Source organism: Erpetoichthys calabaricus, chromosome 6, assembly GCF_900747795.2.
Source record: "Erpetoichthys calabaricus chromosome 6, fErpCal1.3, whole genome shotgun sequence".
Lineage (NCBI taxonomy): Eukaryota > Metazoa > Chordata > Cladistia > Polypteriformes > Polypteridae > Erpetoichthys > Erpetoichthys calabaricus.
The window spans coordinates 185,368,755-185,396,289 of record NC_041399.2 but is presented as its reverse complement, the minus strand read 5'-3'; the positions used below and the strand labels follow the sequence as shown (position 1 = coordinate 185,396,289).

General features: G+C 38.8%; 1 protein-coding gene across 1 annotated transcript in view; it reads left to right on the top strand.

The window, feature by feature from the left end:
- The window catches only part of LOC114653135 (sodium channel protein type 5 subunit alpha-like), a 387,074-nt gene that overhangs the window by 104,101 nt on the left and 255,438 nt on the right, over nucleotides 1–27,535 (top strand). Inside the window, exons 2-3 of the mRNA XM_051928793.1 lie at nucleotides 13,593–13,904; nucleotides 24,684–24,802. Coding sequence (XP_051784753.1) covers nucleotides 13,632–13,904; nucleotides 24,684–24,802 — 392 coding nt within the window. The 5' untranslated portion in view covers nucleotides 13,593–13,631. The remainder of the gene's footprint in view (nucleotides 1–13,592; nucleotides 13,905–24,683; nucleotides 24,803–27,535) is intronic.

Here is a 27,535-nt window from a genome sequence, read left to right as displayed (position 1 = left end):
AAAAAGTAGACTGATAATCCACAAAATATGACATTAAAGTCTGTAAAGTAAACTAAGTGCTAAAAGTCACGTCGTGGTTTTGGCCACTGTGCTGTGAGAAAATCCCTGTGTTTTAATACATATGGAACCAAAGCTTATGCTCAATGAAGTAAAGAACAACAGAAAATTCACCTTTTAAGCAAACCCTACATATTTATATTTATACATACATACAATTTATATAATCAGTGGCACTTTTCTGTAGTATGCAAAGCCTCTGACTATTTTGCTTTGAGTCTGCTCACCAGGATGACTCAGTTAAAGTTCAAGTTCACTGTCATGTGTACATACTACATAGCATACACAGTACAATGAAATTCTTACATACATATCTCCTTAGAATAGATAATAATAATATACAGGTTTTCACATTGGAGGGAGGTGGCCTTGGACTTGAACCGTTGTACAGGAACCACCTAGTTGATTTGAATGAAAAGCATGGACAAATGTTATGTAATTTGAAAGATTAGATATCCTGTCATCTTGAATAACACTGGTCAACAACCATTTTGCTACTGGGATTCTTTCACCTGTACATTAACAAATTTCACTTGCTGACTCCAAATCTGAAAACCGTTTTCGTCCAGCACGTCCCATTTTTTTGATATGATGTTCCAGGTCTTGGACAACTAGGGTGACTGGACAGTAAAGGCGATGAGTTTCAGCATTTAAGAAATAAGTTTGGTCTTGAGAAAAGTGAAGCCAAAATTAAGGAAGGTGTTTTTGTTGGCGAAGAAATCTGTGAGCTGATGCTTGACGATGAGTTCAAAAGGAAACTGGAGCCAACCGAATCAACAGTTTAGGAGGCATTCATGTGGGTTGTCCAGAATTTTCTTGACAGTCACAGAGCAGAGAATTATGCTGATCTTGTGAAGAACCTGGTGATAGTATATTAGCTTACGGGAGCCAGAATGTCACTGAAGATGCATTTTTTACATTCTCATCTCAACTTCTTTCCACCAAATCTAACCGATGTCAGAGATGAGCATGGGGAAAGGTTTCATCAAGATATAAAGGTGATGGAAAACCGATATCAGGGAAAATTCACTCAGAGTATGATGGGTGACTACTGTTGGTTCATGCAAAGAGAGACGGACATGCAGTACAAGCGGAAAAGCAATTGCGCAACTGAGCACACTGACCTCACTTTAATATTGAGGTAAATTGACATAAATATGCTTTAACGTGTCTCTGGTATTGTCTTCTGGTTTGTTTTCAGAATAAACACATTCAAACAATTTTGGTGGGACATAGTTCAAACTCCAGATATCGTGTTGATATATTGATATTCAAAAGTGTCAAACTGGCAATGATGTGTATCTCAAAAATCTGATGTGCTAGCTTAATTCCAATTTCATATATGAAATCAGTGTAAAAAACTTAATAAAGAGCTGGTCTTAAGTTCCCAGTAGTAAACAAAAAATATATTTGTTTGTAGACTAGTGTAATTGATCTCATTGTTGGTTATCTGGCCTAGAAATATTTCTAAGAAATTCATAAATATTTGTGTTCTTTGTCATAGCTTTAAATGCTTATGTTTCTTTTGTTGTTTTCGTTTTAATTTACTTTTTTTTTCTTTAGTGTTTGTTTCCTTAATTGTACTCTAATGACTAATGATTAGCAATGAGCAAAGGTTCAAACAACATTGAATGCTCAAAGGAAGCCATTACTTCACTGCCATTTTCAATTATCTGCTTATTAAGAAATTATTTTTACCAATGAGCAAACAATTGAATATGGCACCAAAGTAATTGGTCCCCTTTAGAATTCAGTTTTGTCAGCATTTTATTATAGTGAATGGAGTAAAGTAAAGAAAAGGCTGAATGGAAAAGAAAATTGGAAGAGCATGTAAACATTTCCATCCATCCATCCATCCATCCATCCATCCATCCATCCATCCATCCATCCATCCATCCATCCATTATCCAACCCGCTATATCCTAACTACAGGGTCACAGGGGTCTGCTGGAGCCAAACCCAGCCAACACAGGGTGCAATGTAAACTTTTCAAGTTTTGTTAAAAATGCAAAAAATACAAGTATTTCAGAAAATAAAGGAGGACAGCTCATTAAATAATGAACACAAAAGCATAAGAAATTTGAAAAACAAGAGGAAATAATTCAATTCATCAGACTTTTCTGTTTAACTAAGCTGTCCAATATTCAGATACTTCTTAAAGGTTGTCAGGGTTTCTGCTTCATTTTCATGTGTTGGTAGTTTGTTACAGATTCCTTGGCTTCACTGTTAAATGCACTTACCTTTAATTTTCACTGGCGTCCTTCTGTACGTGATTAATTAAGTTAAGTTGAAAGAATTCTGCAGTGTCTATTTTAGATAGATAGAGATATTGATAAATAGATATTTATCAATACCTTTAAGAATTTTGGAGACCTGGGTTAAGTCCCCTTGCAGTCTTCTACATATGTGATTCAGTAGGTTTACTTCTCTGAGTCTGTTAGAGAATGACATACTCTAAAGTAATATCCTTAAGTCCCGTGGTGCACCTTGTTGCTCTCCTTTGCACAGCTTCAAGTGCTATGTTTTTCTTTTTGTAGTGTGGAAATCAAAACTGCAGACAATACTTCAGGTACAGTCTTTACTAGTGCATTGTATGGTCTAAGAATAAAGTCCTCCAATTTATATTCAACAGTTTTTACCCCATTTTATTTGCCTTTTTAATTGCTTCAGCATGTTGCTTAAATAATGAAAATTTTGAGTAACTGTTGCTTCCTATAGGGCAGTGTCTCCCATCTTGTATCTATAATTGACATTCCTTTTCCCCACATGTGGGACTGCATTTTCTGAGTGTTTGCCCAGTTCTCAGACATGTCTTGGTCTTTCGGGAATTTTTGCTACTGCCTCCTCATTGTTTGCCATTGTTCTAATTTTAGTATCATCTACTGGTCTATTAACTATACCAGAATCAATGTCATTAATATAAATCAGAAAAAGTAAGAGTCCAAGGATAGATTCCTGTGGTACTCCACTGGTGACTTCACTCCATGTAGAGCATTCTCCTCTTATCTGGACTTATTGTCTCTTGTCGATTAACCAACTTGAGATCCAGTTTTTTTTTAGGTTACCTCTGATTCCTTCAGCTACTAGTTTTAGAATAGATCTTTGGTGTGGGACTGTATCAAAGTCTTTTTGAAAGTAAATGATGTCATATGCATTGTTTTGTCAACTGTTTCAGCTGAGATGGCAAGATCTTTCTCTCATAAACCCATGCTGACTGTTATTTAATAATATTTTTTTTCATATAAGTACTTTTTAAATTTGTTTCTTATTGTGATTTCTGTAATTTTGTATGGTACAGAGGTAAGGCTTATTGGTCTAATTACCAGGATCCATTTTGTTTCTCTTGTTGAAGATGGGAGTCACATTTGCAAATTTCTAGTTTTTCTAGTACTTCTTTTATCTCAAGTGACTGCTTAAGTATGACTAATCAGGGTTTATAGATGATGTATTTAATTTCTTTCTGTACAACTGGTAAAATTTCATCAGGTCCAGGTTTATTAGTTTTCAATATATTGGGAGCTTGAAGCATATCTAACTGCTCTATTTTAAAATCTAGGAGTTCAGAGTTTGTTCTTTTTTACTTCTGAATGGAGCATTCTATTTGCTTCTTCCTTTACAAATACTAGAATGAAAAATCTGTTCATTTGCTATTTCTTCTAATTTTCAATAATTTCCCCTATTGTGTCTCTGAGGTTTCTTAAATTCCTTTTATTGTATTTTTGCTGGAGTAGTACTGAAAAAAACGCTTGTTGTTTGTTTTGGTTTCACTAGCAATTTTCTTTCTGGTTTCTCTTCTGACCTTTTAAATTCTTTTTTGTTCTCTTGCTGTAGTGTCTGGTATTCCTCTAAGTCAGAATTATTTGACTGTTTGTTTAATTTTAAGGCACAGTGATCTTTCCAGTTTTACCTTTTAGTAATGGCCTTGTTATCCATTTGAGTTACTTGTTACATTGTGTTTCATTGATTTTCAGAATAAACTTACATTGAACGTGGATCAAAATGTCTCTAAAATTACACAATCTATCATTTTGCAGAAATTTTACTTTTCCATTCTTTGTTTTTTAATACTTCCCCATCCCCATAAAACTGCTTTCCTCAAATTAGAAGTTTTCATTTTGGTATACATTTCTGTGTTTTTAACGATAATCTCAGATTTTATCATGTTGTGATCACTGTTACTTAAAGTATCAATATGTTCTGTTTATTACTTTGTCTTTATTGTTAGAAGATATAAGGTCTAGACAGGCTTTACTACGTGTTGAGATTGAAACAAACTGGATACGAAAATGGTCATTTGCCTTCAGCACCATTTCTTTTGTATTTCTGATAGGGGCTTCCCAGTCAATTCTTAGAAAGTTAAAATCAGCATTGATTACTACATCTTCTTTTTCACACGTGTCTTATTTTATTAAGTAATAAACTACTGCTTAAAATATCAGAATGTGTTGCCTTGTTCCAAACTCCAATAACCAAATCTCTGGCTTACTTCCTTACTAGCTTAATCCACAGTGATCCTGTTGTGTTACCTTCTTATATCTTGAATTCATGGACCTGAATATTAATTCTTACATACAGGATCAATAAAATTAAGAATAATGCACTGAAGCCCTGATTTTGAGATTTGTTGGAATAAAACCAAGCAATCAACCACACTTGTACAATTTAAGTCCACAAGTTACACTAAGCAGAATGTCTCTGCTGGCAAAGTTTCCACTGAAGTATTGAAAATAACTTGCATAAGACCTACACTGAACTTTAGATAGTAATGCTCTGAAATGAAAGGCATGCACACTCTGTCTTACATTATGTTTATGCTAAGAGCCAGACAAAATAATGAATATCCTTTAAAATTTTTGTTTTATGTTTCTTTATGTTTAATTTGTACTGCAGTTACGATTATTAGCATGCCATTTCTCCGATTCTGGTGATCATTTACTCAAATATTAGACATTATCAGAAAGATGCATATACATTTCTTTAATTGCCTCAAGGTAAAACTGAACATGACCCCTCATTTTAACTCCACTGAAGGTACAGTATTTGTTTTAAATACACTAGTTCAAAAAGTTAGTCTAGTATGACTGTGATGAAGAAGAAACTGATGAGCTTCAAAAGCAAATCTTCACTGTCATCTGACATGTCATATTCTGGGAATAACAATTATAATCTGAATTCCCATCCATGCTCTTACATGGTTTGTTTCCTGCTTAAACAGACACACAATAACTCAACATGTATCAGATTTAACAAAAAATCTAAAATGGGTTATTATCACCGGTGGCACAGCATGGTGGCGCAGTGGTAGCGCTGCTGCCTCGCAGTAAGGAGACCTGGGTTTGCTTCCCGGGTCCTCCCTGCATGGAGTTTGCATGTTCTCCCCGAGTCTGCGTGGGTTTCCTCCGATGTGCTCCGGTTTCCTCCCACAGTCCAAAGACATGCAGGTTAGGTGCATTTGTGATCCTAAATTGTCCCTAATGTGGGTGTGTGTGCCCTGCGGTGGGCTGGTGCCCTGCCCGGGATTTGTTCCTGCCTTGCGCCCTGTGTTGGCTGGGATTGGCTCCAGCCAATAGGATATAGCGGGTTGGATAATGGATGGTTATTATCACTATTATTGTGTTTATGTGGTCTTTTCCCCAAACAGCAGAGTATATTACAGTTGTCTTATTTTTTAGAATTGTAGCACAGTCAGGTTAAATGAATCTCTCAGTATCACAAAGTGAACTCTAGGTAGGTGATGAATTATCCACTGCAATAGACACTATTTCTCACCACCTATCTTTGGCCCATTGATTTCTATTTTTGTTATATGACAGTGATAACATGAACAACCCAGGAGGCTGTTTTCTTTCAGTCAGCTACAATGAGGCTCATCCCTCTGTCTGTGAATGTCCAGTTCTCTTGTATGTCTGCTTAATTTATGTGACCCAAGGAACAGGTGATCAGCTTGATAACATTGGGTGTTTGTCAGTGCAGTTCTAATTCATATGAACCCATATTGCAAGTCTGTCAGTGAGAGGCAATTGCTTAGCACAGTTCAAACAAAATGTAGGTTATCTATGCAGGACCTGTAACTTGGAGGAAAATGGTGGGAAGATATCAGGTATAAGATGAAGCAGTTTAAATAAATTTCCTCCAGTTTTTTTTTTTGTTGGCTCACATATGTAATCTACTATATTCACTGGAAACTGTTGTGTCAAAATGTATGCCCTTAAAGTTCATCTTTGCCTTTTTTGCTGAATATCAGGTAAAATATGTTTTCTAGTTTTTAATAATCAATTTGTTTCATAGTTTCACTAAATAAATAAATAAAAACAAAGGCCCTGTAGAAGAACTATTGGCAGCAGTCATATCTGTTGTGTTCAACAGGACAAGCTGAAGTCACAAAGAACACAATTTTATTTATGTTTGAATGACAGAGATTTTAAAGATTTTTGTTATTGACGGAACCGAGCAAATTTCAAGTACTGTATGTGAAAAGGATTTGTTGCATTGTAGTAGATGTATTTTTTAAGATGTTACTAGAACAAAACCAGACTCTGAGTCGAAACACACAAACCATGTCCATAGCCAGCATTCCTTTCCCCTAAGTGATTATTCGTTTATGTGACCATTACGTGATGAAGGTCGTCTTTGTGTACAAGTATTTCAGATTTGTAGCCATGCAGGGAGGATTTTTGTAATGTGTCAGGAACATGTTAGTTGTTGTGCTGATTTGTTTCATGTAAGTTTTAAGTAAATTTTTTTATTTATTTCTTAATATTTTTAGCTTTTTTCAGTCATCATTGTACAGTTTTTTGTGTTTTTCTATGAGCATGAGTGTCTTGTTCTGTATCTTACATATGCTTATGACATGGTTAATAACCTGTGACATTATTGCACCATTCCTGTGGTAGCTCACCTTGTGCTTTGAGATAATTTGACCTAATGGAAGCATATAGATTGAAAAGAGCAGTGGACCCAGAATAGATCCTTGTGGTCTACCATGTAAAATATCATGGGTCTCCAAGGCATAATCACCACAGCTAACAAAGAGTTTTCTGCCTGTTAATAAGTAAGACTGAAGCCAATTTAAGACATTGCCAGAGAGGCTCACCCATTGACTAAGGCAATTTATAAGAATAGTGTGATCGATGGTATCAGATGCTGCACTCAAGTCTAAGAGAACAAGAACAGATATACAGTCTCTGTCCACATTAACCTGCAAGTCATTTACTACTGTAACCAGTGCAATTTCTATACTGTGATTTGTTCTGAGTGGAATTTGTAAAGGATAGAATGTTGATTCAAGTAATCATTTAAGATGTGTAATAATTGCATTTTCTCGCATTTTACTTAAAAAAGGCAGGTTATATATTGGTCTAAAATAGTCAAAAACAGAAGAGTCTAGATGATTTTTCTTGAGCAGGGGTTTAACAGTTGCAATCATAAGACAATCAAGTTCACTATGTCAAGTACACTATCAATTAGCACAACAGAGACATCTTTGGAAAAGTCTGTTGGTATTGGGTCAAGGATGCAGGTGGAGGGATTCAATTGAGAAATTATTCTATGTAGATCTGGTAGATCTATTCTGGTGAATTAATTTAACTCACTTAAAATGGAATACTGTCAGATTAACTTGGGCGTATGCACTTAATTATTTCTAATGTCATTAATTATGTGTTTAAATAATATAGCGATAGTCTCACAAGTTTCACTAGTAGTTTTTAGGATTGATTCCATTGATTGAGCTGGGTTTAGAAGATTATCAATAGCTGAGAAGACACATAGAAGACATGTCTTTGGGTACAATGGTTAGTTAAGGGAGAAAAAATCTTTTTATTTAAAATTTAAATAGATTGAGTTAATGGCGGCATGGTGGTGCAATACAGTAGTTAGAATGGCTGTTTGACCGATTCAGCAGCCCTGCACACAGTCATTATTTGTGTGGTGTTTTTACATTCTTCCCAGATTAAATACAGGTTTTTCTTTGGATACTCCTACCAGAAAGTTCCCAGGACACTGAATATAAATAATACCTTTAGCTTCACGTGGGTCTTGTGCTAATGGGTTTCACATTAGTCTCGTTGGTTATTTTTAGCAAGAAGATTGGTGTACCGTTAGTTATGCCTTGCATAATGGACTGAAATCTAGGTGTAATCAGACACATAGGGAACTACTGACTTGTTATTGAGGATTAAAGGTCTGCTAATTTGTTTGGCCTATATCACACAGCATAGGTGATTACCCCAGAGTATGAAACCCTTAATGTGTAAAATTTTACATCCATCCATCCATCCTCTTCCGCTTATCCGAGATTGGGTCGCGGGGGTAGCAGCTTGAGCAGAGATGCCCAGACTTCCCTCTCTCTGGCCACTTCTTCTAGCTCTTCCAGGGGAATCCCGAAGCATTCCCAGGCCGGCCGAGAGACATAATCCCTCCAGTGTGTCCTAGGTCTTCCCTGAGGCCTCCTCCTGGTTAGACATGCCCGGAACACCTCACCAGGGAGGCACCCTGATCGGATGCCCGAGCCACCTCATCTTACTCCTCTTGATGCAGAGGAGCAGCGGCTCTACTCTGAACTCCTCCCGGATGACTAAGCTTCTCACCCTATCTTTAAGGGAAAGCCCAGACACCCTGCGGAGGAAACTCATTTCAGCCGCTTGTAGTCGCGATCTCGTTATTTTGGTCACTACCCACAGCTCATGACCATAGATGAGGGTAGGAACATAGATCGACCAGTAAATTGAAAGCTTTGCCTTATGGCTCAGCACCTCTTTAACCACGACAGACCGATACAGAGCCCACATCTCTGCGGACGCCGCACTGATCCGCCTGTCAATCTCCCGCTCCATTCTTCCCTCACTCGTGAACAAGACCCCAAGATACTTGAACTCCTCCACTTGGGGCAAAATCTTGCTCCCAACACTGAGAGGGCACTCCACCCTTTTCCGGCTGAGGACCATGGTCTCGGATTTGGAGGTGCTGATTTCCATCCCAGCCGCTTCACACGCGGCTGTGAACCGATCCAGAGAGAGCTGAAGATCACGGCCTGATGAAGTAAACAGGACAACATCATCTGCAAAAAGTAGTGACCCAATCCTGAACCCACCAAACCAGACCCCCTCAGCGCCCTGGCTGCGCCTAGAAATTCTATCCATAGAAGTTATGAACAGAATCGGTGACAAAGGGCAGCCCTAGCAGAGTTCAACTCTCACTGGAAACGGTTTCAACTTACTGCCGGCAATGTGGACCAAGCTCTGACACTGATCGTACAGGGACCGAACAGCCCTTATCAGGGGGTCCGGTACCCCATACTCTCGAAGTACCCCCCACAGGATTCCCCGAGGGACATGGTCGAATGCCTTTTCCAAGTCCACAAAACAAATGTAGACTGGTTGGGCGAACTCCCATGCTCCCTCCAGGACCCTGCCAAGGGTGTAGAGCTGGTCCACTCTTCTGCGACTAGGACGAAAACCACACTGTTCCTCCTGAATCCGAGGTTTGACTATCCAACTGACCCTCCTCTCCAGGACCCCCGAATAGACTTTTCCAGGGAGGCTGAGGAGTGTGATCCCTCTGTAGTTGGAACACACCCTCCAGTCCCCTTTCTTAAAGAGGGGGACCACCACCCTGGTCTGCCAATCCAGAGGCACTGTCCCTGATGTCCATGCGATGTTGCAGAGACATGTCAACCAAGACAGTCCTACAACATCCAGAGCCTTGAAGAACTCAGGGCCCTGCCACCAAGGAGTTTTTTGACCACCTCGGTGACCTCAGTCCCAGAGATGGGAGAGCCCACCTCCGAGTCCCCAGGCTCTGCTTCCTCATTGGAAGGCATGTTAGTGGGATTGAGGAGGTCTTCGAAGTACTCCCCCCACCGACCCACAACGTCTCGAGTTGAGGTCAGCAGCGCACCATCCCCACTATATACAGTGTTGACACTGCACTGCTTCCCCCTCCTGAGACACCAGATGGTAGACCAGAATCTCCTCAAAGCCGTCCGGAAGTCGTTCTCCATGGCCTCCCCAAACTCTTCCCATGCCCGAGTTTTTGCCTAATAGGTCTGCCGGTACCTATTAGCTGCCTCCAGAGTCCCAAAGGACAAAAGGGTCCTGTAGGACTCCTTCTTCAGCTTGACGGCATCCCTCAGCGCCGGTGTCCACCAACTGGTTCGGGGATTGCCGCCACGACAGGCACCGACCACCTTATGGCCACAGCTCCAGTCACCCGCCTCAACAATAGTGGCACGGAACATGGCCCATTCGGACTCTATGTCCCCCACCTCCCTCGGGACGTGGTTAAAGTTCTGCCGGAAGTGGGAGTTGAAGCTACTTCTGACAGGGGACTCTGACAGACGTTCCCAGCAGACCCTCACAATACGTTTGGGCCTACCAGGCCTGACCGGCATCCTCCCCCACCATCGAAGCCAATTCACCACCAGGTGGTGATCAGTTGACAGCTCCGCCCCTCTCTTCACCCGAGTGTCCAAGACATGTGGCCGCAAGTCCAACGACACGACCACAAAGTCGATCATCGAACTGAGGCCTAGGGTGTCCTGGTGCCAGGTGCACATATGGACACCTCTATGCTTGAACATGGTGTTCGTTATGGACAATCCGTGATGAGCACAGAAGTCCAATAACAAAACATCACTCGGGTTCATATGGGGGGGGGGGCATTCCTCCCAATCACGCCCTTCCAGGTCTCACTGTCATTGCCCACGTGAGCATTGAAGTCTCCCAGCAGTACGAGGGAGTCCCCAGAAGGTATGCCCTCTAGCACCCCCTCCAGGGACTCCAAAAAGGGTGGGTACTCCAGACTGCTGTTTGGTGCATACGCACAAACAACAGTTAGGATCCGTCCCCTCAACCGAAGGCGGAGGGAGGCTACCCTCTCTAAAATTTACAATCAATGTTAGTACTAGGGTGTTGTACCGTGTTAGCCATTATGAATGTAGAGAAAAGCCAAGCAAAATGACACCTTTTATTGGCTAACTAAAAAGATTACAATATGCAAGCTTTCGAGGCAACTCAGGCCCATTCTTCAGGCAAGATGTAATACAGAAACTGGAGTTCCCTGTGTTTATGTACACACTCTAGGACACAGGATAACTTGCTGCTTCACCTTCAGAAAAAGCTCATAAACATTTAGAAAAAACAAGTTTTGTCCATGGTACACTGTTTACAATGTACTGTATATTGTGGCAGGCGGCTGGGGGCTATGCCCAGCCAGGACGCCTAGAAGGATCGGGAGAGGGACTACGCTTCCCCCGGACCACGAGAGGGCAGCCGCCCTGGCTTGTATGGGGGCCATGGGAACTGAGCATGGAAGCTCAACCCTATAAGGGCCCATGGTCACCGCCAGGGGGAACTCGGATGACTGTGAAGCCCTGGACATCAGCACTTCCGCCAAAGGACTACCAGTGATGTAATACGTTGCCTGAAGAAGGGGCCTGAGTTGCCTTGAAAGCTTGCATATTGTAATTTTTTTAGTTAGCCAATAAAAGGTGTCATTTTGCTTGGCTTTTCTCTACAATCAAAGTTAAAATAGCTCCTCTTGTTCTTGGGGACCTCTGACTCCTCTGGTCTAACAAAACCTACACATCATTTACCCAAGTTGATTTTGCAGTGTGTGGATTAAAGAGAAATTCAGAGGAGGAATTTTGGGTGGATTGTGCTTAGAGATGGTCAAGTACAAATTCCTCAGGTCTAGATCTGAGTCATTCAGAGGCCTGTTCGTGTCTATCATACTTGACAAATAAAGAAAACGTAAAGACATCCTTACTTTTTGTGCTCATAGGCCAGGGCTATTCAATTACAAATTCGGTTGGGCCAGATTTTCAAACCAAGAAATGTAGCTGGGCCAGATATTTTTACCGGCCGGTAAGCAGCAGGTAATAACACATTTTATGCGAACACAAATGAATGTATTGAAAAACAAGCAACGTTTATTCCTTGTTTCCCTTTTAAATTTGATCATATCTGACCTTGGCACATCTCAAAGTGCACAAAAACAAAGTAGTGCACAGCATTAACAATAACACTTGTTTCCCTTTTTAAATAAAATTAATATGTTGGACATATATGACCCAGGCTCAGCACAAATTGCATTTAACAGAATAAAAAAGAAGTATCAATGCTATCAAAGCTATCAGTGCACAAACCAATAGCAAGTGACTAACAAACATAAATACAACTTCTCTTGCACACTGAGGGAATATAGATTTGTTTTGAATCACCACATGTATGATTAGCATTGCCTTCTTTGTAAACAAAAAGGTGTTGGTACGCATACATTGCGATTGAATCAAATGTGAGGTACTGTACAGGTATGTAGAGGAAGAGAGTCCTAGCGCTGTATGTTTTCTTTATTTGGTGAAAAACGATAACGTTTAAAATTTGAAATTGACAAATCATCAAGTATAATAATAATAATAATAATGATTCTTTATATAGTGCTTTACTTACTACTTATTACACTATGCAAATGAACCTATGATCTCCTTGTTACAAGGCAGTGGCATTACCATTATGCCACATGCATAGGTATACTGTGCTGCTTAATATTGTGCTTGAAATTACAAACACACAGTTACTGAATTTGAAGAATATCAACAGCAGGCTAATAATAAGCTCTGTATTCTATAAAAAAACTTGTTTTGTAGTCCCACAAAGCAATCAGTGCTTAATTTGATTGAGTTTTAAAGAAAATTCCAAACATTTTTGCATTTTTCATCAAATGCAGTCTCTCTAATTCATTCTTTGCTTGGAGTGTCAATAGCGGATCATTGTCCTTGTAACAGTCATGAATCCACAGGATTGAATTGTGTGAGTGGAGGGCCAACCAATCGTATGAAGAGAAGTGCGAAGACGGTGCCTGTCAGTAATGAGGCTCTCCTTGGAGTAATAATTGGATTCATTTACAAAAACCCACATTTGCATGCACTTGATGAAACCGCAATACAAGTAAGACTCAGCACACAATTGATTATTGAATCATTTAATATGTAGTCGATGCCATGACCAGCTGTCATGGCCAAGTTGCCGGTACAATGTACTGGTTTGTACCATCACAAAAAAAAAAAAATCACTGTATCATAGCCTGCTACCACCACTTTTAAACACACAACAACACGCTGCATTGTGGATTGAATGTTGCTAGGCTATGCACAGTTTGCATTCATGGTCTGTACTACTTTAGGCATTTATGTAGGAATTTCTGAAGGCTTGTGAAATGTATTTTTCTTGTTTTTTCTGTGCATTTCTGATGGGACCACAAGCTGGGCCACTCAGAGGTTGTTTCTGGGCCGCATTTGGCCTGTGGGCCTGTTTTTGAATAGGCTGGCCGTAGACTATAGCTGCCTACTCAGTAAAGGGCAGAGATGTCATATTAATCATAATAAAATTTAAACAGTTTACACTTGAAAAGCAGTGCCATCGTTTAAAAAAAAAACTCAATGACTTAGTCTAGTTAAACAATATATAATATTTTCTTGATTTGTTTCTCACTAGAAACTATTTCTGATGTGAGAACTATCTGGTTTCTGTTTACAGCTGTGAGCAAAACAAGTACAGAAGACTCAGGATGAAAAGATGGCACCGCTGTTGTTACCACCAGGTCCTGACAGCTTGCACCGGTTCACTCGTGAATCTCTCACTGCTATTGAGAACCGGATTGCTGAGGAGCAGGCCAGGAATGCCAAGCAGGAGTATCGAGAGGACACGGGAGCTGAGGAAGAGGTGCTACAAACACGAGCTGACCTGGAGGCTGGAAAACAGCTGCCACGCATCTTTGGGGATATTCCCTCTGACATTGTTGGTGTGCCTCTGGACGATATTGATCCCTTTTATTTTAACAATAAGAAAGTGAGTATGTTGGTATCAGTATTTTTGACTTAAATCTTTAATTGTGTAAATGCATTAAGCAAGAGATAGAATAAGTTAGAATACAATTAAACTCTTCCATCCATCCATTCAAGATGTCAAGAACACCAGTTAACCCTATAACAATTTTGGGGCCTCAACCTGAAATAGGACACAATAAATTGACAACTCTTTCTTGGACCACACTGAGAGCAAGTAGTAGTCTGTGCAGGTACTAAAGTAGATTAACAACTACTGCTTTAAAGTTTGTTTTTCTAGAATGTGGCCATGACAGACTGAATATGGGACGAGACTTTTGAATTGTGATTGGCCATGATCTTAATGATATGTAATAAAGGAGAATCTGTATTTACAGTATATCACAGATTTCTCTCATACTGTAAAATTACCCATTCCCTTACAAAAGGCTACAGTTCCTAGGCTGTGAGCACATGGTTTTGTCGCCATCTCCAGCCAATCTGCTCTTGGGCAGCTGTATGTCACTTACCAGATGAGCGTTAAGTAAAATTTACAGTGACAAATTGGTCATGGTCAAGATACAAAAGTACTCTAATGAGAAAAATGTCAAGCAAAATAAAAAGGCCAAGGTACAAAAGAATGCTATAATGAGCCAAAAAGGCCAAGCAATACAAAAGTAAATTTTGCTAATATAATCCAAATTTAGAGACGTGATAAACTGGGGGTCAATGACAAAAAAAATTCCCTATCGATCAGCTTGAGTCTTGCAAAACCCTTTAAATAAGAGGACAACATCAGTCCCATTATCTGCAACTTTGTCCAACATGAAAACAGTGAGGGCAACAGGAAAACTAAAATACAATTAAGAAACAAAATGATTAACAAACAAAACTAAATAATGATTAATAAAATACTACATTTCATAAAAAATAAGTATTCATAATTAGTAAAAATATAAATGAACAAAATGAACAAAACAATTTACAAAGACTTTGAAAATGAACAAACTATACAGTAAGAAGCCAAAAGTAAAGCCAGTGATTCAGGCCCTAAAGACATTGTGGGTGGTGGCAGATCATGAGCTAGTAGACTGAACAAGATGAAGCCCAAGGTCACCATGAATGGTGATTTGCTGTCTGTCCAGTAACACAGAATGTAGCTCGTGGTTGGTAGAGGACCAGCAGGACAGCATAAAGGAGACAAAGCACAAGTTTGCCACTAATTCATTAAGCAAATGTCAGAACAAAGAAACACAAAAAAAGAAACATTCTTCATCCAGTTCAAAAGGGCTGGAACACCTGCTAAACCAGCAAAAATGACACAATCAATACACAGCAAGCTGGACAACCCACAGGAATCAAACAGATAATGTTTAGAAGAGTATAATGAACAGACAGCTTTTCCCAATCTGTAACATATCTGCAAAATTAGCAGGGTCTTGTCTCTTTGAGCTCAACATACAAAGGTAAGAAACAATGAAACAAGACACAATAATAATGGAATAAAAGAAAACCACTCATAAAACAATCAACAAGAAAAATAAATGCTAGCAGAAAAGTGCTCAGCATTACATTTAAGTATAAAATAAATAAAACGACACATGAAACAAAACAATTAAAATAAAATGCACCAAAGCATGAGACTGTGTCTCTGTATAATTAAAACAGATACTGACTGGCAGTGGATGTTGATGTCATAAACAATGTGGCTCCGGCCAGAAAAATTAATCATTAAATGGTGGCACCCACAAAGAAGCCAACAACAAGATGACACCACGATGACATCACAAATAAAATGGTAATGGTAAAAAAATAATAAATATACAAATTACATTATAAAAATGAAAAAAAAATCAAATCCTGCTTGCCAAAAAACTAAGATTGATAACAAAAAATTGTTTCAGTTCTTTTTTCTTGAAAAAAAGCAAACAAATGTTTTATAAACTGTTTCCCAAGTAGTTACATCTTTACATACTTGTGTTTGCCATTTTGCTTTTATTTAAAGTGCCATTTATGATATCACACACTATACATACAGAGATACCCTGCACATGGCATCATGGGAACCAGGAAACAAATGAAAAATGAAAAGCCCTCCCACCAAAAAAATAAAAAGTTAAAAGTGCAAAATGCACACATTACAACTCAAATTCTGCATGTTGAAGAATCTCTGGAAATCTGTGAATTTTCTATTAAAACAGTTTGTGAAGTACATGAACTGAATTAAGTGGATCCTTTGTGTTAGATCAACTATGTATCCTAAACAAAGATTCTTTGGATGTAAAACTACAACACATTGCAAGTTTCATGTACATTAAGTCTAAAATAGAAATTGATACTTTTTCTGTGTTTTACAGCATTTTTATCTTACTATAACTGTTATACAGTATACTCGAACAATAAAAAGTACTAACTACAGACATTTTGAACTTTTTAATTACTTTTTGATTATTCAAACTGTAATACACTTTTAAATCTCTCTATTATAAAAAAAATCATGCGACGAGACGTGATCTTTGGAAGAGAGTTCTTTTAAAGAGAGACACTTTCACGTCCCGCGAGACGGACAAGTCACGTCATACTTACAACCTTTGGAAGCAAGTCCCGTGATACACATACAGAGCAGGTTAGAGATAATAGAAGTAGGAAAATTCGAAAGTCACAAAAAAATGAGAGTAAAGATTGCATTATCGCAAACAAATGGAAAATATTACTTGGTGAAATAACGGAACAGTGAAAGGAGATCAAATAGTGTTTGAGGATGTCTGGGAGAGAAGACAGACAAAAGGACAGTTGCTGTACAGGCTTTTAAACATTTGAAGTGCCGCACGAAATGCAGATCATGCAGCACGGCAGCAGCAGCAAGCCAGCAGCTGATCAAGCAAAGAGGAGGTTAAAAAAAACAACTGCTATTTGTTTCCAAATGTATAACCATTTAAGAGGGGGTTTCGGAGGAGCAAAAAGTCGCGTGGCGCTGGTTTGGGGGTTGGGGTAAGTGAGCGAAGAGCAGATCATGCGGCACAGCAGCAGCAGCAAGCCAGTAGCTGATCGAGCAAAGAGAGGAAAAAATAACCTTATTTGTTTCCCATTGTATCACCATTTAAGGGGGGTTTCGGGGGAGGGGACGCGTCTCCTTGGGGTACATTCAGCTCCCCTCTTCACAATGGCGTGTAGCGCTGTCGGTTGGGAGGGGTTGGCGAGCGAAGCAAACAGGGGGTGAAGCCCCCTAGTATATTTAAGAATTAAATATGAATGTTACATCCCTAATTGTAACCTAGTCTTTAGTTTTTTGAAGCTGTAAATTGTTATACCTTCAACCCAATAAAGTGGAGGTTGGTGATGATTCTGGTGATAGTTGTTTTAGGTTTATTTACTTTTCTGCAGTCATGAGCAGTTGTTTTTTATGCCCAGCATGCTTATTGCAGATAGCTTTGGACACTAGCAGCTTATAGATTTTTCTTGATATTTTCATTTTATTGTTCCAGTTCCTTGTGCTATTATTTAGACAAAGATTTTCGTCACATTGCTTTTCTGTGATGTGGAGTTTCTGCTTAGGTATAAAGACTTAAAAGATAGACAGTAAATAGAATAGTAAAGACACATTCCCTATACTTACATGTGAGCATGATCACAAACACCTGAGAAACAAATGGCAGCCAATTGTCTCAACACGCATGGGGTGTTAAATAACACATATAAAGCTGTATTATTATAAAATATGTATAAGTATTTCTGTTTTTAGCTCTTGTGTAGAACAAAATATGATACAAATAGCAATTTTGACATTTTTGTCTAAATACAGCACACATAGAGTGTATAGATCTGTATATGTACTATACATACTGTACATATTTGCACACATTTCTTTAAATGGCTAGCACTACTGGCTTGCAGGTTCAGGATCATGGTTTTAAAATCTCTGCCACCCACTATCTTTGCGGAGTATGGAGTTTTTTTTTTCATGTTCAAAACATATGTGCACTAGATTGTATTTTTTTCTTCTCTTTAAAGTCTAATTAAATAACCATGGATTATTTCTGTGTGTCTAGCTTATGGTTAACCACATTGTGAACAGGTGGAAAGACTCTTGAGAGCATCAAGGAAGTGTTGGGGTGACAGCTGCGTTGATCCGCTTAATCCTAACTCAAATATTATTAAAGAAATCAGGTACTCAGTATTGCAAAAGGCAAAGAAAATAACAGAAATAAGAAACAGTCTTTGTGACTCTCTGTGGTTAAAAGGTCAGTAGAGTGTATCTTTTCCGGGAGCTCTGTTCTGATTCCAGTTCAGGTCCAAAATGAGACTACTCTGTCTGGGGCATCCATTTTTTTATAGTGCTCTGACCAGAAGAGACAGAGTCATTTGTCCTTACTGGGTGTCTTCTCATTGCTGTAGGTGGAAAAGAGTCCATACTGTTAGAGACAGTGCCCCCTGTCGCCCTTTGTAGTATTGCTTACTCGGAAGATGACGTAAATAAAATATCTTGAATATTAAAACCAAGACCTAGCATTGTGAATATATTAAACTGTTTATTGTCTCCATTGTCTCCCGCTTATCCGAGGTCGGGTCGCGGGGGCAGCAGCTTGAGCAGAGATGCCCAGACTTCCCTCTCCCGGCCACTTCTTCTAGCTCTTCCGGGAGAATCCCAAGGCGTTCCCAGGCCAGTCGAGAGACATAGTCCCTCCAGCGTGTCCTGGGTCTTCCCCGGGGCCTCCTCCCGGTTAGACGTGCCCAGAACACCTCACCAGGGAGGCGTCCAGGAGGCATCCTGATCAGATGCCCGAGCCACCTCATCTGACTCCTCTCGATGCGGAGGAGCAGCGGCTCTACTCTGAGCCCCTCCCGGATGACTGAGCTTCTCACCCTATCTTTAAGGGAAAGCCCAGACACCCTGCGGAGGAAACTCATTTCAGCCGCTTGTATTCACGATCTCGTTCTTTCTTTTGTTTATTAATGTGAGGCTCTGTATGCTAGCAAGCAGACCTGAGAGTAGAAAGATCAATGTTTCAGTTTAGTGGAAGCATGCACAGTAAACTGTAATCAATTACCTGAATTTTGTTTTTTATTTTTGAAGGAAATTGCAAATCATAACTAAATTTTGTATATTGGCAACAATCACATAGAATCAGGTAAATGTGCTAGTCAAATGGTGCGCCAAAAGAGTAATTGAGAAATGTCTTACAGAATGTAGAATCATTATTCAGCTGTCATGTTAGGAGACTTTAGAAATACCTCTTTGTGTCAAATTCAAATAGATGTGTTAGGTATTGGCAATGAAAAAAGAAAAATGCTTCAGAGTCACCAATGAAGAGAATATAACTGGCAAAAGAGTAAAATACATTTTCTTTAATTGTAACATCTTGCTTTTTACTAGAATGATGTCTGGCAGTGTTCATACATTAAAACAGATTGGAATATGGAATTTTTTCAGTTGTTATATAGTACACAAACAAATGTAGAGACAAAAAGGAGGCAGGCTGTTTAATGCAAAATTTAAATTAACTGAATAAACTCTTCATAACTAGAAGGCTGGCAGTACATATTGTATTTAATATAAATGTCAGTTTTTAGAATGCAATAGAAAAGGCTAAGGCTTCAGCTAGGATTATAAAACACAAGCTGAACAAACCTTTCTTAGGAGTAGCAACCTTAATCCTAAATCAAATTTTAATATTGAGGCCAGCGCAGTGCAAGTCCAGTTGGGTGTTGGACTTTTTAGATGACGGCTTGGAGAAGCCAGTCTTCTATGAGGCCTACTTGTGCAGGAGATGCCACCTGAACCAGAACCTCAATCTCAGGGTCGCTGAACTGGAAGGGGAGATGGTTGGCCTATGTTGTAGTAGAGAACTGGCCCAGTTGTCCTTTAGAGAGATAGTGTGCACCCCTAAGGTGGCACTGGAGGAGATTCCAGACCAGACAGGTAGAGATAGTGGGTCACAGTCGCAAGGTAAAGTGTGCGCAATGTCCAGGGGCATCAACCCCAGAATTGGGAGATTCAAACGGTTTTCAGGACTTTGTGGAACTGGATGATATCTATGATGATTCTGAGGTGGTAGGCAGGGAAGTGGACCCCCAACATGCCACCTCAAAACCAATTCCCATAAACAGAGAAGCAGTGACAGTTGGGAACTCAATCATTAGGAAGATGGAAGCACAGGTTTGCTCCAGAAACAGAGAATCTCGCATGGTGGGAGACCTCCCTGGAAGGGTAGATAGGCTCTTGGCCAGAGCAGGGGTGGATTGTCAATGTCCATGTTAGAACAAATGACATAAATAAGGATAGTCTGTCAGTTCTGCAAACCAAATTCAAAGAGTTAGGTGCCAGGCTGAGGAGCAGAACTGACAAGGTAGTCTTCTCTGAAGTTCTGCCTATGCCATGCACCAGTCCAGCTAACAACAGCAGCATTTATTTATATAGCACATTTTCATAAAAAAGTAGCTCAAAGTGCTTTACATAATGAAGAAAGAATAAGAAATTAAAATAAGACAACATTAGTTAACATAGAAAAAGAGTAAGGTCCAATGGCCAGTAGGGACAGAAAAAACAAAAAAAAAAACTCCAGACGGCTGGAGAAAAAAATAAAATCTGCAGGGGTTCCAGGCCACGAGACTGCCCAGTCCCCTCTGGGCATTCTACCTAACATAAATGAAATAGTCCTCTTTGTATTTAGGGTTCTCACGGAAGGACTTGATGATTATGGTCATGCAGACTTCTGGCTTTTAATCCGTCATTGTTGGAACATCACGGTGTTTTGAGTAGATGGTGGTGGCGCAAGCCACCACCAAAAGGACACCGGAAAAGGAAACAGAAGAGAGATTAGGGGTTAGTACAGATTATAGAGCCACCATGAATAGTTATTATAATGAATTGGATATACAGAGTATCAGGATTAAATTACAGTGAAGTTATGAGAAGGCCATGTTAAAATAATGTGTTTTCAGCAGTTTTTTTGAAGTGCTCCACTGTATTAGCCTGGCGAATTCCTATTGGCAGGCTATTCCAGATTTTAGATGCATAACAGCAGAAGGCGGCCTCACCACTTCTTTTAAGTTAAGTTTGTTCCTCCATGTACAGTTCTAAACCTGGTCTGTCCTAAACTCCCTGCCCATCCTTCCCTTAGATTAAACAATCCTCGACTAACCTACTCATACGTCTCCCCAATATATTGTCCCTCCGGTACAGATGTAACCAGTCACTGCAGAACAGGTCCCATCTGTTCCAAAATGTGTTCCAATGCCCCATAAACCTACAGCTAAGACTGAAGAGATGAGAAGGCTTAATGCATGGCTCAAATCTTGTTACATGGTAGAAGGGTGTAGGTTTATGGGGCATTAAGAACAAAAGGGCAACCATTAAGAAGGATATTAGGGAGGCTAAAAGACAGATGGAGAGGAATATAGCAGATAAGGTGAAAGACGACCTTAAGAGATTCTTTCTGTATTTTTGTAGTAAAAGAACAGTCATGGAGGAGGTGAAGTGCATCAGGAATTGTAAAGGGGAATTAACAGATACAAACAGCGAAACAGCGGACGCTCTAAACTAGCATTTTTCTGAGGTGTTCACAAGTGAGGAAGTGGGTAACCTCCCAGCAGTAAATGGAAGTATACTAAGGACGTTCTGAGTGATTTAGAAATTGTAGAAGGAGAAGTACTGCTAAAATTAAAACAAATCACCAGGACAAGATAATATTTACCCTCAGGTTCTTAAAAAGACTAGCGCGTACATATATAAGCCCTTGACACATATTTTTAGGAAGTTACTGCGCACTGGAGAAATTCCAAAGGACTGGAAATGGCAAATATTATTCCATTATGTAAAAAGGTTGACCAGGCAGATCCAAACAATTATAGGCCAGTAAGTTTAACATGCATCACAGAAAAATGAATGGAAGGATTTATTAAGGATAAGATTGAGCAGCACATTCAGAAGAGGGAGGTCGTGTTTTACTGACATGATGGAATTCTGTGAGGAAGCAACAAAAGCATATGATCAAAGTGGAATATAATATTATTTATCTTGACTTTCAGAAAGCATTTGATAAGGTGCCACATGAGACGTTGGGCATCAAACTAAAAGAAGTGGGAGATCAGGGTGATGATTGTAGATGGGTGTAGAATTGCCTCAGACACGGGGAAAGAGAGGGTTATGATGAGAGGAACGTTATTAGAATTGGCTGATGTTAAGAGTGGTGTTCCACAGGGTTCAGTGCTAGGGCCGCTGCTGTTTTCAATAAATATAAATTATTTAGATAGGAATATAAGTAACAAGCTGATTAAGTTTGCAGTTGATACCAAGACTGGTGGATTGGCAGATGATTTCAAATCCATTAAATCATTACAGTAGGACTTGGACAATATACAGGCTTGGGCAGATTTGTGTCAGATGAAATTTAATGTCAATAAATGTAAAGTATTACACATAGGAGGTAAAAAGGGCTGATTCCAGGGCTACAGGGGATGAATTATGAAGAAAGATTTTTCGGTTAAGCAAAAGAAAATTAAAAGGTGACATGACTGTGTTTAAAATTATGAAGGAAATTAGTACAGTGGATTGAGATTGTTGTTTTAAAAAGAGTTCATCAAGAACATGGAGTCACAGTTGGAAACTTGCTAAGGGTAAATTTTTCACAAATATTAAGAAGTTTTTCTTTATACAGAGAACCATATACACTTAGAATAAGCTACCAAGTAATGTGGTAGACAGTAAGACTTTAGAAACTTTCAAAACTTAACTTGATGTTTTTTTAGAAGAGTTAAGTGGATAGGACTGGCAAGCTTTGTTGGGCTGAATGGCCTGTTCTCGTCCAGATTGTTCTAATGATCTTTATTGAAGGAGCAAGCTGAAAAGTGTGTTAGACTTTTTTATGTTATGATAATTCCCAAAATGGGATGGACAAAAGAGAAACACCTTCCTAAACTCAAAATGTCAACAAAAATATGTTTAAATTGAGTCAAGAATAAATGAATTACACAAACCAAGGAATAATCAAATCACTCATTAGTTAATTCAGCTGAAAAGGAGAAATTAAACCAAAAGAAGTCAGCAACAGACAAATAAAAGAAAAGTCATGAAATAAAGATTTAAATGATCAAAAACAAGAAAAATGACCTGACTTAGAATAATGCAGAAGTTAACAAATACTTAAACCCTTAGAGCAAAACTATCCAAAACTTGAGAAGTAACTGAAGGTCCAAAAATGAAATTTTTAATGTCTGGAAGAGAAATGCAGAATAAAGACAGACTTATAACCAAAACATTGGGTGAATAGGGTGGAACACAAAAAAGGAGTCCTCCTCCTGAGCACCTAGTAGTGCTAATTTGAAATGATCCTCTGTCCTTGCAGATGAAGAACACAATTTCAAGCAAGGTCTAGGGGAAATAAATAAATACAAACTAGAAAAAGGTAAGTAATTGGTTGAAAACAAAGAAAAATGAAGAGGGGGCAAGGTACTGCTGTAACATATAACTTAAGTATACATAGAAAATGTCCATTTGGGGCCCTTTTTCGTACACATCTATGCTTTCTGGTGATTGAATATTGATGCCAGATATTGCTAGCACATGAGTTGTAAATGTTCCTCTAAGTGTGCTGTATAAGTTAATTTGTAAAGAATTAGTTGATTTTATCTTATCTACCATTATTTTTAACAGTTACAGTATTTATTTAGAAGTAAAAATTTCAAATATTGCAGTTATATTTATTCTGATATCTTTTAAAGATTAATACATGTATTAGCCAAATGGCTACCTCTCCGTAAAATTACACATTGTACATATTGTGGAGCTTCAGCCTGGACACAGACAGGCAGACACCAATGGTTCCAACACACACGCATTTTATTTACAATATTTACAGTTCCCAACACAGTCCTGCACAGCACACAGTGCCCCTGCACTAATCACCCTTAAAGCCTGGGCCTTCCAAGGATCCGTCCCTTGCTTCACCTCCTCTCCTCCGAGTGTCATCCTCTTCCTCCTGACTCCAGCCACTGACTGGAGGGAGGTGGCCCCTTTTATTCCCACCCGGACGTGCTTCCTGGTGTGGCGGAAGTGCCGCACGAGCACCTGGAAGCACTCCGGGTGTCACTGGTAGTCCTTTGGCGGAAGTGCTGACGTCCAGGGCTTCACAGTCATCCGAGTGCCCCCTGGCGGTGACCACGGGCCCTTATAGAGTTGAGCTTCCATGCTCAGTTCCCATGGCCCCCATACATGCCAGGGCGGCTGCCCTCTCGTGGTCCGGGGGAAGCGTAGTCCCTCTCCCGATCCTTCTAGGCGTCCTGGCTGGGCATAGCCCCCAGCCGCCTGCCACAATATACAGTACATTGTAAACAGTGTACCATGGACAAAACTTGTTTTTTCTAAATGTTTATGAGCTTTTTCTGAAGGTGAAGCAGCAAGTTATCCTGTGTCCTAGAGTGTGTACATAAACACAGGGAACTCCAGTTTCTGTATTACATCTTGCCTGAAGAAGGGACCTGAGTTGCCTCGAAAGCTTGCATATTGTAAACTTTTTAGTTAGCCAATAAAAGGTGTCATTTTGCCTGGCTGTCCCTTAGAATAATTTATGAATTAGATTAAATTGTACTGAAAGGTACTATATGTGTGCAACATGGGATGTGGTTTCTGCCTTGCTCCCAGTGTTTCTTTAAATTTCCCAAAATATCATAATATGGGGAATGATGAATGGATGGATGGATAGATTAGATATGCATACTTTAAATATAGACTAAAAAGAATTGTTATATGCCTTGGAAAGAGATTACACTGATTGAATTTTGTAAATGTCTTTTTTTCTCTCTACAGACTTTCATAGTACTGAACAAAGGAAAAGCCATCTTCCGATTTAGTGCCACATCTGCACTGTATATATTTAGTCCTTTCCATCCTATTAGAAGAGCAGCAATTAGAATTTTAGTTCACTCATATCCTTTTTGATAAGAAAAATAACCAGAATTATAAATTCAGTGTTGACTGTCTTATTTTTTGATGAACATGATGGTGCTTGAGTAGTTTTTATTACTGTCATTTCTTCTTTTTTTCCTCTATTTTAATTTGTCAAACAGAATCACATGTAAAAATGCTGCCATCTTGACTAGTGAAACAGGTATCTCCTATGGAACTGTTTAAGGTGGCATGCCCAGTTACTCGTGAATCGAGATTAAAATTGTTAGCGCTGTTTCATGCTCTGCTCAATTCCTGACAGTGTGAGTTGGCCTCTGCTAACTCTATATGCAGTGGCTGAATGTGGGATCTCTACAGACTTTATTGAAGCTGCTGTAGAGAAGACAGATTTCCTTGGTTATAGACACTTCTTTTCACTCCTTGGTCCTAAGCCTACCTTTCCTGTGAATTATGATAAGAATAGAATAGTCTCTTCCCTCTTACACAGTGAACTGGTCAAACCTGTATTTGGAGAAGGAATTTCAGAACATGGATATATAGATGAATAGATACATGGATATTCAGTGGTGCTGCTAAACTGGAGTAAGGCCTCTGAAGCAAACAGGAATATCTTGTGCACGTGACCCTGTGTTCGGATTCAGCGGGTTGGAAAATGGATGGATGGATGGATGTTTCTACTTCTACTTCTGAGTTATTATTGGGGTGTGACAATTCCAATACACCCTTTCAGCTTTGCACTATTCCGTTCTATGAGTTTAATTGTGTGGATGTACTGTATGTCCATCTGTCCATCCATTTTCAAAACATTCATTCTCCTTGCCAAAACTGCAAATAAGATTTAGCATCTTATGTTGAAAATATATGGATATACCACAGTTTGAACTTATCAAGTTGATAATATAATAGATTTATACCAAAAGTATGCCAGTTTAGTCTTTTCAGCGACCCCTTTGAAAACTGTACAAATATTTGTAAGGAATTGTTAATGTATCATGATTTTGTAAATTTCCATAAAGGTGTTTGCCAAATCTGCTAAAATAATAGTACTGACTTTAATATATATGGATATGCATAAGAATACTCTCTTAAAGGAATACGTCATCTTTACATTTTTATATGTTACTCCATATAGTTTGTTGTGGTGACCAAGAAAAATCTTTAATCTCATGTTCTTCTGCAGATAGGAGATATAATTAGGATATAATACAAGACAATGGAAACCAATACTGTACAATGGTAAACAGTGTAAAAGCATCAGTGAAAAAAGAAAATAAAATTAATGTTACTCCTATTGCATAAGCCACATGTCAGTTACTCAGATAAGACATTTGAGCAGTGAACTGGGGGGGGGGGGACGTGGGTCTTCATTTCAAAAAGGCAGTGCCAAGGGGACTTGTATGTCCATGACGTATGGTGATGTTTCTATTTAACAATATTTTTGCAAAATCAGCATGTGTTTTGCACATTTCCAATATTCAACTAGATAACTGACATGTGGATTATGCCTCATGAGTAACGGGAGATTTTTTCTTTTTTTCCATTGAAGTTTTTCACATTGTTTTCCATTGTACAACATTGGTCAGCATTGACTTGTATTGTATCATAAGCTTTTTTATGTCCATTCTGAATGCATGCATTAGATAAAAAAATTTTCTCAGCCTTCACTACAAATTACATAGGGTAAGTAACATATTAAAAATTTTGGGGTGGAGTATTCCTTTAATAATAATAATAATAATACATTTTATTTATATAGCGCCTTTCCCATGCTCAAGGCACCCATTGTATTTTCATTACCATTTAGTGCTGCATCACTAGAGGAGGTGCTTCTTGATTTCTTTTCATGTTTGACTACTTTAATAGTATATATTCTTTTGTTTACCATATATGGAGATGCACCAAGCAAACGGTTAGTAATTTGATATGCAAATTGTATATATAATTATATAATTGATATGCAAAATGTATTGTTTTATTTATATGAAATAGTCCAAGTAAATTGTTTAATGTATGTAAAGCTTCACCATCAGATTGTGAAGTCATTTGGTTTTTAAAAATGAACTTATATAACTCTGTCAAGTTGGCTAGACATATCATTTTAAAACCAGGTAATTAATTAGAGTTTGTGGTAGCTGTTAAAATAGAAATCCTTTGCTCAGTCTTCATAATCATTTCCTGTATTGAAAAATTTACAGTTTTAATATCTGGACAATGCCAGTGTGCAAATGCCACTGTGTATTTTATTTATTTGTGCAACTCTTGTATTGAAGGTGGGAAATGAACATTGGCAATTCAAGTGTGAACTTAAGTTACACTTGGTGAGTGCCTATCTCTTTCAATGGTTCTTTCTACAGTTATTTTTCTTATTTAAAAATTGTAACCATCTATGTTGTTATAACAGCATGCTACCTTTCACCAACCTAATTAAAGTACATAAAAGGGCATACTAAATTCTGTAGGTTATAGAGATAACAGGCACTAATCTAGCACTAATCTGACTTAAATGAGTGACATTTTACTTTAAAAACTTAAGTAGACACTAAGGGTGTCTTTATGTTTGTAGTCTGTTAGTTCTGTTTTGTTTTAACTCTCCACAAGAGAGACTTAACAACTGGTAGAACCCAAGTTTGCTTTCTGTAGGGGAAATGTGCTTTTGGTGGTGAAATACCATCTCTGTCAATGTCACCCTCTAATGATATATAAGTATGCACTTAGGGCTTGTGTCAGACCAACATTTCTGTGCTTAATCCAGA